The sequence below is a fragment of the Pantherophis guttatus genome, chromosome 2 (genome assembly GCF_059756535.1).
Source record: "Pantherophis guttatus breed Tessera chromosome 2, ASM5975653v1, whole genome shotgun sequence".
NCBI lineage: Eukaryota > Metazoa > Chordata > Lepidosauria > Squamata > Colubridae > Pantherophis > Pantherophis guttatus.
Window position 1 is genome coordinate 105,949,579 of NC_142064.1, and position 15,399 is coordinate 105,964,977.

The 15,399-nt window shown below is 47.8% G+C and overlaps 1 protein-coding gene across 4 annotated transcripts in view; it reads left to right on the top strand.

The window, feature by feature from the left end:
- Positions 1-1,069: 1,069 nt before the first annotated feature.
- Positions 1,070-15,399, top strand: part of CD58 (CD58 molecule) — a 121,802-nt gene continuing 107,472 nt past the window's right edge. For 3 of the 4 annotated variants that reach the window (XM_087888376.1, XM_087888377.1, XM_087888375.1), the window contains exon 1: positions 1,070-1,422. In XM_087888376.1, the coding sequence (XP_087744502.1) occupies positions 1,356-1,422 (67 nt within the window). In that variant the 5' untranslated portion in view covers positions 1,070-1,355. The remainder of the gene's footprint in view (positions 1,423-15,399) is intronic. The other variant, XM_087888378.1, reaches the window with a different exon arrangement.

The following is a 15,399-nucleotide window of genomic DNA, read 5'->3' on the forward strand; positions in this document are numbered from 1 at the left end:
CTTGATCTTCCAGTTTCTGGTGTGCATGCGGGCATGAAGACCAGCTGGCCAGTGCGCATGCACACACCGGAAACCAGAAGATAATCTTCCCTGTGCACACATGTACATTGGGTGCCTGCTCTTCTGGTTTCTGGCATGTTTCCTGTTTCAGCACTCAGTGCCGAAAAGGTTCACCAACACTGGTAGTATAAGGTCTCCTGCCTTGAAGACCTCTGTGATCCCTTTGAGCCCTATGAGTCTGTGCTTTAATTATTTCAAGTGGCCTGTGGCCTACTGTATTCACAACAAGAGGAGTGAAGGTTGTCCTGCTGCAGTTTGGGAGAAAACCTCTTCTATCACCCTGGTCTTCTTCATCTACTGCAGGGGCAGGGCAAATTTATCTAAAGCTGCTTCATCTTCTGTGGAAAAGAAAGCTATTCCTCAGAATATGTCACATTCAAAATAATACTCACTTGGCTGACCAGTTTGCATTGTCCGTGTTGGGATTTTCCCATTTTGTCTTCTTTGTTAGGAACAAACATGAAAATAGGAAGATGTGTCATGTAGAATTGGAGAAACAGAAGTAAGGGAGGAAAGCTTTCTTCCTTTTCAGTAAAACTCAGTAGTGGTGATCACTACCTCTTTTATTTAGTGATCACCAGGACTGTATATTTACTGGCTATCTCTCCTCATGGCACAGAGCCAAGATATTTGAAAGCCCCTGTCTCCAATGGTCTCTGCCCACCCAACAAGACCATATAGGTTCTGAGTCCTTCCTATTAAACTGCCACCTTGTGGGACCCAGGAAATGTGCCTTCTCTGTCACTGTGTCTGACCTGCAATTGGGATAGTCTTGATCCTGCTGGGCTTTAAAAAGACTCTGAACCCTGGGCTCGATCAGTGTGGGTTCTATGCATTATTGTACTTGGAGCTATAGGTGTTATAATGATAGGTTTTGTTTCTACTGGTTTGTTGGATTGGTACTACTGAGGTCTTCTTTGCATGCACTTAATGTTGTTAAATTAATCATTCATTATACATTGACTGAGTAAGCAAGGGGAGAGGAGAGGAGCAACGGCTGGTACGCGGCTCATTGCTGCGGGTTTTTGAAAACGTCATACCATCCGGCAGATTGAGACGAGATGACAGACCGGACAGATCGCTTTTCGAGCAGGTTGGGGCTGCTCTCCGCTAATCTTCGCTCTCTACTCTGGTACAGAGGACTGGCAAGGTTGAAAGAGGCGCCGTCACAGAAGAAAGTATAAAGGATTAATCTGAAAAAATTCCTGGACGATCGGGCAAAGAGGAATAGATGACTAACTTCTTTCGTCACTTCACCCATTTTCGCTTTCGACATTCAGAATTCAATTCCGAATATGACCATCTGGAAACGTCTCCTGTGGCCTCTCCTGTGGGCAGCAGCCACGCTCTGTGTTGCGAAAGGTAAGGAGAGGCCCCCCCTTTCTCGCCCCCTCCCCCCTTCCGCGCCGTTATTCTTCGCCTCCGGGCTCCGATCTTGGCTTGGCTGGCCTTCTTACAAACGAGCCGCTCCATTACCGAAGCGGTTGTTTGATAAGGGTCCCGTCCCTATAGACGATCTAGGTCGCCTCCTCGGATGCCAGGCAAACTTTTAAGCAAAAAGACGACAAATGTGTTGTTGGGATTTTATGATGCACCTGAGACGCCAAGTCGCTCTCTGCCACTCTACGGCTACCATTGGCGACAGGGCAAACTTTTGAGTCCTTCCGTTTCCCGAGGACTAAAAAGTTTCCAAAGATCAAATCCGGAGGGCCCTAACTCTACCACTTATAACGCTCTCCCCACAGCAGTTCGGGAGGGCCGATAACAAAAAAAAAGTCCCATATGAGCTAAGAATGACAAGAGGCCATTGAAACCACAGCTCATGTTCTTTTACATTGTTACCTGGTAAAAATCCGGGAAATTCTGATCTCTTTTATGTACAGCGGTTACTATCAGATCAATAGGATACAGTTTCTTTGAATGTAGCTGAATTCTGCTTTATTGTCTGTAAAATTAGGCAGACTTGGCCACTGTTATTCCGTTATTCTATTATCTCAGCACTAACTACACCTTACTTGTTCTGCTTGTTCTGCTTTGATTTATTTTATTTCAGTGTTTTAATTTTTAATTTTGGTCTGTGCCGTAAAAAAAATATTGAAAAACCAAGCGTCCATTTTCTCCTCATGACCCTCCGAGCAAGGGAGGGGACAGGAAAAGAAGGAAACGGCGAGAGTTCAGGGTTGCGACTTCGCTGCGAGTGGCTTGTTTTTTATTTGTTGAAACTTCCGCTGGAAACGCTTCTGGGTGGTGTTAATAGCACTCACCGTTAATGTAGTTATCGTTTATTTACTTTTCATGACATTTGTATTTATTTATTTTATTTTGAATTTTGAATTTGTATACCGCCATTCTCCCTGAGGACTCAGGGAGTACCCTAAACTATCCACATTGGCTTGATTCACCCCATCCTTCAGGTTAAAAGGCTAGTTTGTGAGACGGGTAGAAATCCACTTTATCCTTAGCTGCCCTGGTCCTGCTTTCTTTTCCCGATTTTATCGGAATAACAGCCGCAGCCATAGCGTGGCGGCAGAAATAAGTTATTGATTGAAGGCTACCCAGTGAGCTTCGGGACTGGAGGATTTAGAGCAAGCATAATGGACTTTCTCTGGGCAATTTAGATAACAGAAACCACGTTGGATCACACCATGTCCAACCAAATGCATTTGGTAAGCTCCAGAAAGCAATAACCCTCTTCCCATCATTGGGTAAAGGGTTTCAGGGTTTAGTGACCTTAATCTAAACAACAGAGTTTATTTATTTATTTATTAAATTTGTATACCGCCCTTCTCCTTTCGGACTCAGGGCGGTGAACAGCCAAAATAAAAACATTTGTACACAAAAGTTAAAATAATTATTAAAACTAATTAAATGAAATTTGGCCCATAATTTAAAACATATCAATTAAAATCAATATCAAACGTTAAAACCAACATGGAATCAGGCCAGCCTGGCTAGCTGAAAAAAGTAAGTTTTTAGGGCCCGACGAAAAGTCCGGAGGTCTGAGATCACTTGTATCTCTGGAGGTAGATCGTTCCAGAGGGTAGATGCCACCACAAAGAAGGCTCTCCCCCTGGGGGTCGCCAGCCGACATTGTCTGGCTGACGGCACCCTGAGGAGGCCCTCTCTGTGGGAGTGAACCAGCCAGTGGGAGGCAATTGGTGGCAAAAGGCGGCCCCATAAGTACCCTGGCCCTAAGCCATGGAGCGCTTTAAAGGTGGTCACCAACACCTTGACGCGCACCTGGAAGTCCACTGGAAGCCAATGCAGCTCGCGCAGGAGAGGTGTCACGTGGGAGCGCCCTGTCGCTCCCATAATCCCCCGCGTGGCTGCATTTTGCACCAGTTGGAGCCTCCAGGTGCACCCCAAAGGGAGCCCCATGTAGAGAGTGTTACAATAGTCCAGACAAGAAGTGACGAGTGCTTGAGTGACCGTGCGTAAGGAGTCCCGATCTAGAAAGGGGCGCAACTGGCGTATCAGGCGAACCTGATAGAAAGCCCCCCTGGCCACGGCTGTCGTATGCTCTTCCAAAGACAGCCGTGCATCCAGGAGGATGCCCAAGTTGCAGGCCCTCTCCATGGGGGCCAATGATTCACCCCCAATAACCAGTGATGGCACCAGCTGGCTATACCGGGACGCCGGCAGCCACAGCCACTAGGTCTTGGAAGGGTTGAGTCGAAGCCTGTTTCTCCCCATCCAGACCCGCAGTGAAACAGTGAGTTGGCAGTGAAACATCAGAAAATCTGTGTCTAGGCTCTAGAGCAAAGTCACTAAACCTTGAAACTCAACCCTGCCCAATACATACTTACTAACCCTGAAAGCCTAAACTTACAATATTCCTCTTTCTCCTATTGTCCCCCTCCAATAACTGAAGTTTAAGGCATACTACTTTGGATGATTTGACATTATTTTCATATTTATATTCTGCCTTTCACTCAGAAATATTCATAGCACTCCCTACTCCTATCTTTCCCTACAGCCACTCAGGTAGGTTGGGGTAAGAGACAGTGGCAAACACAAAATCCCTCACACTAGTTCTGCCATTTTATGTTTAATGCCATTTTATGTTTAAAAATCAACTGAAAGAAAACGGTCTGGGTGAGTATACACTTATAAAGTGCATTTTTACTGAAGGGAAAATGGGAACATCCCTTCCAAATTGGCTTTCATTAAGAAGAACTTCACATTTTAGCTGCAATAAAAATGATTTTAAAAAATTTTATGATAGAAACTTTGTTCAGTTGCTGGTATACAAAGGTTGGATTTATTTAAATCAAAGTAACTTAACTGATGTGTAACATAATCAAATAACAAAAAAAAGTTCCATTTTCTGATGCATGTCAAGTGGCATTTATAATTTTGTTAATTTATTACTTATTTATTTATATCCTGCCTTTATTATTTTTATAAATAATAATCCAAATATAAGACTGCAGTTAACTATAACTATTATGCTTAAAGGACATAATTAAAAAGTTGACTTCCATATGTTTTATCTATTATTAAAGGTAAATTGTAAATTAAGAATATCTGATAATTTCTGCTTTAAAACACTAAATTAGATTACTTGCTTGAAAATTAATTGCCTAGGAGAGGGGAATCAACACTTCCTTTCTGAAGTTTCAGGTTGTTTATAAGCCCACAAATACTGATTATATGAAAATAATTTAATTAACATTACTTTAACTAATAGTATTATTAATAATAAGAAAACAGTACTAATAGAAAATAGATAAATTTCACCTTCAGGATTAGGGACTGGTATAGAATTCTATAGAGATCTCAAAAGGATAATTGAGCCCAGTTGACCTTCCATCATTCATCAACACCAGTAGTGGGTTTCAATTTTGGCCGTTACCGGTTCACTCGTGGGCGCTTGTGTGCTTGTGCAATGCTGTCCAGGTGGGTGGATGGAGCCTCTCGCCATTGCTTGATCCAGGGTGAACCAGTAGCAACCCACCACTGATCAACACCCTTTTGATCCCCAACCATCTGTCAATTCACACCTTTGGATAACCCCAATGGCTTTTGATGGTCAGTACTGACCACTTTGCAGAACCCAACTAGAACTTAGAAGCAAGGACTTGACTCACTAAGCAGAACACTTCCTAAGACTTTAACACTGGTGCCAATTGGTTTAGATGAATTGAGTTCAATTTTTTCTAGCACATTCTCCATTTTCTTCCTCACCCAGAATTCATCATTTACAAGATTTGCATTTACAGCATTTGAGAGGTGGGACTTCCCCAAACTGCTCCAAATTGCTGCCTTGGTTTCAAGCTACTGCTAGAATAATGTTTATGTGTTGTAACTACAGGCTGGTTTTTCTGATTTATTTAACCTGTTATGACAATTCTTTAAACTGGAAAATTTGGAGATTATTTCAGATGCTTTTAATTGGTTTAGTAGTACAGGTATTGCTGTAATATGAAGAAAAAGGTTTTCCAAAAGAGAGAAAGTAAACGTCTACAACATATCTTTTCAGTTCAATACATGGATTATATGGGATATACTAGTACTATACTAAACTAGTATTCCCACTAATATTAGTAGGTTAGGAATGAATCAGAATAATGTTCCTGGGTCAGCAGAAAGAGGAAAGAGGGTAGAAAGTTGTTACAAGAATTAGTCCAAGATGTAAAATTTGGAAAATGGGGAAGTGAAAGTGTATGTGTGGGTGGGCCATCTTCTTCAGATGCTAGTCCAGTCCCTAGTGAAGTTTCTTGCCATATAAGGATTCCTAAGTCAGCAAAGGAGGAAAATAGAACACCTTCTTGGAAAGCAGAAGTAGTATGCTGGGAGTTTCCAAGTGTGGTAGAAATCCCAGAAGAGGAAGTGAAACTTCAAGGAAGAAGCAGAGAGAGGCTTACAGTAAAAAACTCTTAAGGGAGTGAGAAATTCCTGAAAGAGAACAGGGGAGTTAAAAGCCATAGTAGACAAACCTGTGTGTGTGGGATCCTTAGTGCTCTCTGAGCTTGGTTGTTTTGTTGCAGATATTTCATTTCCCAACTAAGTAACATCATCAATGAAATCATCTAACAGTGATGATGCTACCTATTTACTGTATTTTTCAGAGTATAAGACACACTTTCCCCCCCCAAAAGAGGGTGAAAATTTGGGTGTGTCTTATACACCGAATATAGCCCTGCCTACCCACTGGCCCCCACCCTTTGGCCTCTGTCTCCCAGCAATTTGCCTCCTTGCAGCAAACAGCAAACAGCCCATTTCAGCTTCAGCACAGCCTGATTAGCACAAGCAGCTGATTGTTGGTTGGATCAGCCTCCCAACTATCAGCTGTTTCAGTCTGCAGGGATTGCCATTGCCTATTGCTGCCTCCGCGGGCCTCCGCTGTTTGCTGTTTGCTGCAAGGAGGCAAATTGCTGGGAGGCAGAGGCAGATTTTGTTTCTTGTTTTCCTCCTCAAAAAAGGTAGGTGCATCTTATACTCCAAAAAATACAGTAGGTAATAAATCATCTGCAAGAAAACAACCAAGCTCAGAGAGCACCAAGGACCCCACAATTCAACTCTGAGTAACAAATATTCTCTTCTGTTGGTACAAACATGTTTGGTATATTTATGGAACAGTGTGACATTGTATAGATCTGAGATGTCTCAGGTAACAAAACTTCAAAACAGTTTGAATTTTTTTTTATTATAGTCTATTGCATTACAGTAGTAATACAATACAGCAGTTTCCTGATGTCTATAGTAGACGATCTACTGTAGGTATTTGGAGTTAAATATCTATTGAGGGGCATAACTAAATGCAAATATGGGATACCAAGTATTTCTGGAAAGGAATTCAGAGGAGAAGGCAGTCCATGCAACAACTCAAGTAGTCATCTACAAAAATTACTTGATTGTCATGGTGCACCAAGAGCCTTTTAGAAACCAATGGACAAAATTATTTTAGGCAGAATTGCAGCAATGTGCAGCAGCAGTCAAAAAAGCCAATGCAATTCTAGGTTGCATTAACAAAGGGACAGAATCAAGATCACATGTAGTATTAGTACCACTTTACAAATTCTTAATAAGACCACACTTGGAATACTGGATCTGGTTTTGGTCACCACATTATAAAAAAGTGTTGAAGCAGTGGAAAAAGTGCAGAAAAGAACAGTAAAGATGATTAGGGGGCTGAAGGCTAAAACATATGAAGAACGGTTGAGGAATTGGATATGTCTAGTCTAGTGAAAAGAAGGACTAAGGCAGTGGTGAAATCTAAAAATTTTCCCTACTGGTTCTGTGGGCATGGCTTGGTGGGGTTGTGTCCTGTGACTGAGTGGGTATGGTCAACTCAACATCACTCACATCACTCACAGCCATGCCCACTCAGTCACATGACCCCACCACCACCAAGCCACAGAATTTGGTAGGAAAAAAAAATAATTTCTATTCTGCCTTTTCTCTTTTCACGAGATGCCTGCAGCCATAGCCTCTTTTTTTTTTGGTGCACTTGGAGGTGCTTCCTGCGCCAAAAAATGCAGCGGCTGCAGGTATCTTGCAAGCAAAAGTTATCGGAGCCGCTCCCCTCCTTGAACGTGGCCTTGCCCCGGAGCCACCACCTGTTCGCTGCCCACTCTCCATGTGTCTTGTTTTCAGCCTCTGCACACTCCATTTTAGATCCGTTCTAGGCTGCAGAGGTCACCACAGCGCATTGCCGCCAATCGCCGCCTTTATGCGTCAGGTTTTCGGCCTCTGCACATTGCATTTTTGGCCTCCACATGCCTTGGTTTTGGCCTCCACGTATCGCGGGTTTGGCCGGTTCCAGGCAGCAGGGATCCCCGCCGCCGCTGCCAATTTCCCACCACCTGGAACCAGCCAATCAACTTCTCATGCTGAATCAAGCTGTGATAACGTGCTGAAGCTGACCAGGTTGTTTGCTGTTTGCTGCAAGGACGCTAGCCAGATGAATACCGATGGATAGGATAGGATAGGATAGGATAGGATAGAATAGGATAGAATAGAATAGAATAGAATAGAATAGAATAGAATAGAATAGAATAGAATAGAATAGAATAGAATAATTTTATTTCTATACCGCCCTTCTCCTGAAGGACTCAGGGCGGTGTACAGCCTATTAAAAGCACAAGACAAACATCAATTAAAATAATTTAAAATTATTAAATAATTCGGCTCAATTTAAACCCCCAGAAATTTAAAACACCCAATTTAAAATTATTATGTTGATAGCCCGGCCTGGTGGAACAACAGGGTCTTGAGTGCACAGCGAAATACCCGGAGGTTGGAGATCTTACGCACTTCCGGGGGCAGTTCATTCCACAGGGCTGGGGTCCCACAGAGAAGGCCCTCCCCCTGGGTGTCGCCAGCCGACATAACTTGGCCGATGGCACCCTGAGGAGACCCTCTCTGTGGGAGCGAACTGGCCGGTGGGAGGCTATTGGTGGCAGAAGTTGGTCTTGAAGGTACCCGGGTCCTATGCCATGGAGCGCTTTAAAGGTGGTGACCAACACCTTGAATCACACCCGGAAGACCACTGGGAGCCAGTGCAGCTCGCGCAGGAGGGGTGTCACGTGGGCACAACGAGTTGCGCCCATAACCATTCACGCGGCCGCATTCTGGACCAGCTGGAGCCTCCGAGTGCTCTTCAAGGGGAGCCCCATGTAGAAAGCATTACAATAGTCCAGCCGGGAGGTGACAAGGGCATGAGTGACCGTGCGCAAGGCGTCCCAGTCCAGAAAGGGCTGCAACTGGCGAATCAGGCGAACCTGATAAAAGGCCCCCCTGGCCACGGCCGTCATATGTTCTTCAAAAGACAGCCGTGCGTCCAGGAGGACACCCAGATTGCGAGCCCTCTCTGTGGGGGGCAAAGATTCACCCCCAATAGTCAGCGATGGCACTTGCTGACTATATCGGGGCGCCGGAAGCCACAGCCACTCGGTCTTGGAAGGGATGAGTCTGAGCCTGTTCCTCTCCATCCAGACCCGCACGGCCTCCAGGCAGCGAGACATCACATCAAGGGCATCGTTGGGGTGGTCTGGGGTGGAGATGTACAGCTGAGTATCGTCAGCGTACAGATGACACTCCACCCCAAAACCACAGATGATCTCACCCAGCGGCTTCACATAAATGTTGAACAGAAGGGGTGAGAGGACTGACCCTTGCGGCACTCCCCATGTGAGACACCTCGAGGTCGACCTCTGCCCCCCTGCCAACACAAACTGCGAGCGGTCAGAGAGGAAGGAGGAGAACCACCGCAGAACGGTGCCTCCTATTCCTAACCCCCTCAACCACTGCAGCATGATACCATGTTCGATGGTATCAGAAGCCATTGAGAGATCTAATAGGACCAGGACAGAGGAGCAACCCCTGTCCCGAGCCCTCCAGAGATCATCCACCCACGCGACCAATGCCGTTTCTGTGCTGTACCCCTGCCTGAAGCCCGACTGGTACGGGTCCAGATAGATAGCTTCATCCAGGTGCCGGGGAAGCTGTCGTGCCACCATGCTCTCAACAACCTTCGCCACAAAACAAAGGTTGGAGACTGGACGGTAGTTGGCTAATTCAGGCGGGTCCAGGGAGGGCTTCTTGAGGAGGGGCCTCACTATCGCCTCTTTCAAGGTGGCAGGAAAGGCACCCTCACTCAGAGACGCACTTATAATTCCCTGGAGCCAGCCTCGTGTAACCTCCCGGGAGGCCAGTACCAACCAGGAGGGACACGGGTCCAATAAACATGTGGCGGCACTAATCTTACCCAGTACCCTGTCCACATCCTCGGGAGCCACAGGATCAAACTCCTCCCAGATAACATTCTCAAGACCTACCCTCGTCTCCTCCCCTGGACTCATCCAATCGGAGTCCAAGCCATCCCGAATCCGAGCGACTTTATCATGCAGGAATTGCACAAAATCCTCAGCACAACCCTGCAAGAGATCTTCCCGCACTCCCCCCCAAAGAAGGGAGATTTTGCCGCTTTTATCACCACTAGGTAGGTCTTGATATAAGACCTCACCTGTGTCCAGTCAGAATCAGATTGACTAGCCCTCCAAATGCTCTCTAGGCGTCTTTTCCAATGCTTCATCCCTCTCAGCTCCTCAGAGAACCAAGGAGCCAATTGAGATCGGCATCGGGTCAGAGGCCGCAACGGCACGACGCGGTGCAAAGCTCTGGCGGCCGCACTCTCCCAGGCGGCCACCAGCTCTTCAGTCGAGTCGTGTGCCAGAGTCTCAGGAAACGGCCCAAGCTCCATCAGGAACCTTTCGGGGTCCATCAGGCGCCTGGGACGGAACCATCTGATCGGTTCCGTCTCCCTGTGGCAGGGGAAAGCGGTAGGAAAGTCCAAGTGGAGGAGCGAATGATCTGTCCATGACAAGAGTTTGATATCTAGGTCCCCTCTACCAAGATCATTCAACCACTGACCAGAGACAAAAATCAAGTCCAGAGTGTGTCCCCCTATGTGAGTGGGGCCTTGAACTAACTGGGTCAGGTCCTCCACTTGGACTTTCCTACTGCTTTCCCCTGCTGCAGGGAGATGGAACCGATCAGATGGTTCCATCCCAGGAGCCTGATGGATCCTGATAGGTTCCAGACAGAGCTTGGGCCAATTCCTGAAGATCTGGCACACGACTCGGCCGAGGACCTGGTAGCTGCCTGGGATCGGGCGGCTGGTGGGGCCTTGGATCGAGTCATGCCTTTGCGGCCTCTGACCCGGTGTCGATCCCTCACAGCTCCTTGGTTCACCGAGGAGCTGAGGGAGATGAAACGCCAGAAAAGACGCCTAGAGAGCGGTTGGAGGGCCAGTCTCGCTGAATCTGACCGAACACTGGTAAGGTCGCATATTAAGACCTACCTAGTGGCGATAAAGACGGCAAAGTTTAACTACTTTTCCGCCTCTATTGCATCATCAGGGAATCGTCCGGCCGCCCTGTTCAGGGTAACCCGGTCCCTGCTCCATCTGGGAGCGCGGGAGGATCCCTTGGAAGGCAGGGCGGAGGATTTCGGACAATACCTGTATGACAAAATCACTCAGATCCGGGGGGATTTGGACTCTGACTGGGTAGATCAGGGCAGGGTGATGAGGAATAGTCTTGAGAATGTTACCTGGGAGGAGTTTGATGCTGTGACTCCTGATGATGTGGACAGGATTTTGGGGAGACTTAGTGCGGCCACATGTTTACTGGACCCGTGTCCCTCCTGGTTGGTACTGGCCTCCCGGGAGGTTACACAAGGCTGGCTCCAGGTTGTTATCAACGCTTCGTTGAGTGAGGGTCACTTCCCCGCCGCCTTGAAAGAAGCGGTGGTGAGGCCTCTCCTCAAGAAGCCGTCCCTGGATCCAGCAATATTGGCCAACTATCGTCCTGTCTCCAACCTTCGCTTCCTGGCGAAGGTTGTTGAGAGTGTGGTCGCGCGACAGTTTCCGCAATTCTTGGAGGAAACATCCTATCTAGATCCATTCCAGTTGGGTTTCAGGCCCGGACACAGCACGGAAACGGCATTCGTTGCGTTGGTTGATGATCTCTGGAGGGCTCGGGACAGGGGTTGTTCCTCTGTTCTGGTCCTGTTAGACCTCTCAGCGGCTTTTGATACCATCGACCATGGAATCATGCTGCACCGGTTGGAAGAGTTGGGGATGAGGGGCACCGTATTATGGTGGTTCTCCTCCTTTCTCTCCGACCGGTCGCAGTTCATGTTGGCAGGGGGACAGAGGTCGACCTCAAGGCCTCTTATATGTGGAGTGCCTCAGGGGTCGGTCCTCTCGCCCCTCCTGTTCAACATTTATGTGAAGCCGCTGGGCGAGATCATCCGTGGCTTTGGGGTGAGATACCACCAGTACGCTGATGACACCCAGCTGTACATCTCCACCCCAGGCCACCCCAACAATGCCCTTGAAGTGATGTCCCAGTGCCTGGAGGCTGTGCGGATCTGGATGGGGAGGAACAGGCTCAGGCTCAACCCTTCCAAGACTGAGTGGCTGAGTTGACTCCATCACTGACTATTGGGGGCGAGTCGTTGGCCCCCACAGAGAGGGCTCGCAATCTGGGAGTCCTCCTGGATAGGCAGCTGTCCTTGGAGGAACATCTGATGGCTGTAACCAGGGGGACCTTTTGTCAGGTTCGCCTGATCCGCCAGTTGCGGCCCTTTCTTGATCGGGATTCCCTGTGCACAGTCACTCATGCCCTCGTCACCTCTCACCTTGACTACTGCAATGCTCTCTACATGGGGCTCCCCTTGAGGAACACCCGGAGGCTCCAACTGGTCCAGAACGCAGCAGCGCGGGTAGTGACGGGAGCAGCATGGCGCTCCCATGTAACACCGCTCCTGCGTGAGCTGCACTGGCTCCCAGTGGTCTTCCGGGTGCGCTTCAAGGTGTTGGTTATCACCTTTAAAGTGCTCCATGGCATAGGGCCTAGCTATCTTCGAGACCGCCTGCTGCCACCGACGACCTCCCATCGACCCGTGCGCTCCCACAGAGAGGGCCTCCTCGGGGTACCATCAGCCAAACAGTGCAGGCTGGTGACCTCCAGGGGGAGGGCCTTCTCTGTGGGGGCACCTACCCTCTGGAATCAATTGCCTCCAGAGATAAGGAGAATCCAAGACCTCAGTGCCTTCCGCCGTGCCCTAAAACCTTCCTTTTCCAGCAAGCCGGGCTGGCCTAATTTTTTAAGTGTTTTTAAGTGTTTTGTTTATTGTTTTTAATTAATGGGGCCAAATTTATATATATATATATTAACTGTATTTTAATATTTGTACTTGATGTTTTTACTTGGCTGTTCACCGACCTGAGTCCTCAGGGAGAAGGGCGGTATACAAATTTAAAATAAAAATAAAATAAAATAAATGGAGGAGGGAGTGGGTCACCCTAAACAGGGCGGCCGGGCGGTTATCTGCCGATGCGATAAGAGCGGAAAAATAGTTAGATTTTGCCACTTTTATCACCACAAGATAGGTCTTAATATGAGACCTCGCCCGTGTTCGGTTGGATTCGGAGCAACTAGACCTCCAACTGCTCTCTAGGCGTCTTTCCGGCGCTTCATCTCCCTCAGCTCCTCGGAGAACCAAGGAGCCAGGTAAACTCGGCGACGGGTCAGAGGCCACAAAGGCACGACTCGGTCCAAAGCGTCAGCAGCCGCTCTATCCTTTGAATGCTGATAATAGAATTGGGGTAGTTGAAGCTCTGTTTGTATTCATTAGTTGATCATAGTTCGCATTATTATCTACCTAAAAGAATCAAATTTATAGACAAATATTTTTCTACACAAAGAATAAAGAAATCAAGTAGATCCAATTCACAAGAAGGACTTTCGGTGCTGTGTTTTACTTGAGTTCTGAGAACTCAGGACACCTGTCAGCCTCCGCTTTGCCTGCTTCAGCTGCCATAAGAAACAGGAGGGGAGGGACCAGTTAAGGGGGCGAGGGGGGGGGAAGATTGCAGGAGGTGTCTTTCCAATGCAGGAGGTGTCTTTCCAAGAAACGAAACTGAATCTCTAAAGGGGCCAGCTGACCAACTGCCATACATTCCTGATGAATGACGTTGCCAGACGTGATTCCACCTGACCTTTGGGAGACCTTTGGATTGGATGATGATCAATGGACATGTGGGGGGGAGAAGCTTACTAGATGCTATTTTGCGCGTTTTGCTCACTTCCAGCTTTACCTGGGTTACGATCATTTCATATTCAGTAAAAGTACTAATCTCTTTAAAATATGGAGTTTGGGTCATTCTTTCCTGGATATTGAAGGAAGCATACCTGACATTAAGCTGGAAGTCTCTCCAGTAATCCCGGACAAAAACCGAGGGGACTGTAAATCCAAATTATGTCAGATCGAGAGAGTGACGGAGAACAGATGGGGGCAGCGGTTTCAACTGCAGCCGCCCTCCAAGTGGAGAAAGAGAATGCGGAATGGTTGAAAAAACTCCGATTAGAGCCTGAAGAAGCCAGATGGTCGAAAGGAGTGGGGAGGCTACCGGACTGGGGGGAAAACCCCCGGGGAGTGACCACTTCCAGATCCCGTAAGAAAGAGGCAGTGTGGATGCAGGAGCAAAAGGAACGCCTCATGATGGAACAAGCCTTGCAACTTATCCGTGATGTGGAAGAAAGCAGGAAAAAACGTGAGTCTTTTGGGATTCCTGTGGAGAAGGGGGGAGAAAGCCCCAGGGGGGAGCCAGAAGAGACAGTCTGTGGGGGAGAGGAAGATTTTGAGGAAGAAACATCCCAGGCTTCGGCAGCTCAAGGGAGAGATGTAGCCGGCCAGAGAACCCCAGCCTTGCAGGCCCCCCCTCGCAGACGTAAAAAGCCAAAAATCCCCCCCCTACCTGGGAAGTATGATGGAAATCTGAAAACCTTGGGATTTTTCCTGACCCAAGTGTGGAACCACATGCAGGATTGGGGGGAGGACTACGTATGAGATGCTGCCAGAGTGAGAAGTGTCACGAATGCTTTAGAGGGATTAGCCGCTGAATGGATGGTGGTTCTCCACAATAACAACTCCCCCTTGCTGAGAAATTATAACCAGTTCATGGGGGCCCTTAGGAGGCGTTTTGAAGACCACTTAGCTGAACGAAAGGCGAGACTCAGGATGAAGGGCATCCAGCAGGGCTGGAGACCGGTGGCAGAGTATATCCAAGAGTTTCGTGAACTGGCACCCTATATGACAGGCTGGTCAGAAATGGCTCTGTTGGAGAGTTTGAAAGATGGTTTGAATGAAGAGATATATCGAGACTGTAGAAGTATGGGGGTCCCCGAAGATTTGCAGAGATGGTACATAGTAGCTGAGGATGTGGAGATCGAACTGAGACGGAGCCAACTCCGAGGAGGGTGTATGGGGGACCAGTCATCTTCCTTCCACCGTAAGGGAGCACCAAAGATGGCTGGGGGGAAGGCCGAATTCAAACCCAAGTCAAAGCCCTTCACCTGTTTCAAATGTGGGAAGGAAGGACACTGGGCTGCCGAATGCTTCTCCAAGCCATTGCCAAAAGCTGCCGGGGCCGGGCCAAAGAAAGGCGACAAAATACCCGCCAAGACCTGCGGCACCGCCCTGAAAGGAGAAGTCATTGAGTTCGCTCCCCGACACCAGGGTGAGTTGGGAACTCTGACCCACGATGATGACAGCGAGACGGACTCCGACTCCAACACCGACGATCGGGTGAGTCACACGGAAGAACCCTTGCTCATCCCCGTAGAAGTAAGGGTGCCATCCACAGGGGCCCATGCGCAAATGTTAGCCCTATTGGACTCGGGGTGCACTAGGTGCATAATTAGCCCCAAGGTGGTGGAGGAAATGGGTCTAAGACTAAAAACCTTAAAAAGACCCATTGCATTCTGTCAATTAGATGGGTCGATTGCAGGAGGGGGCCCATCTAGTTTTATGACTGAACCCCTT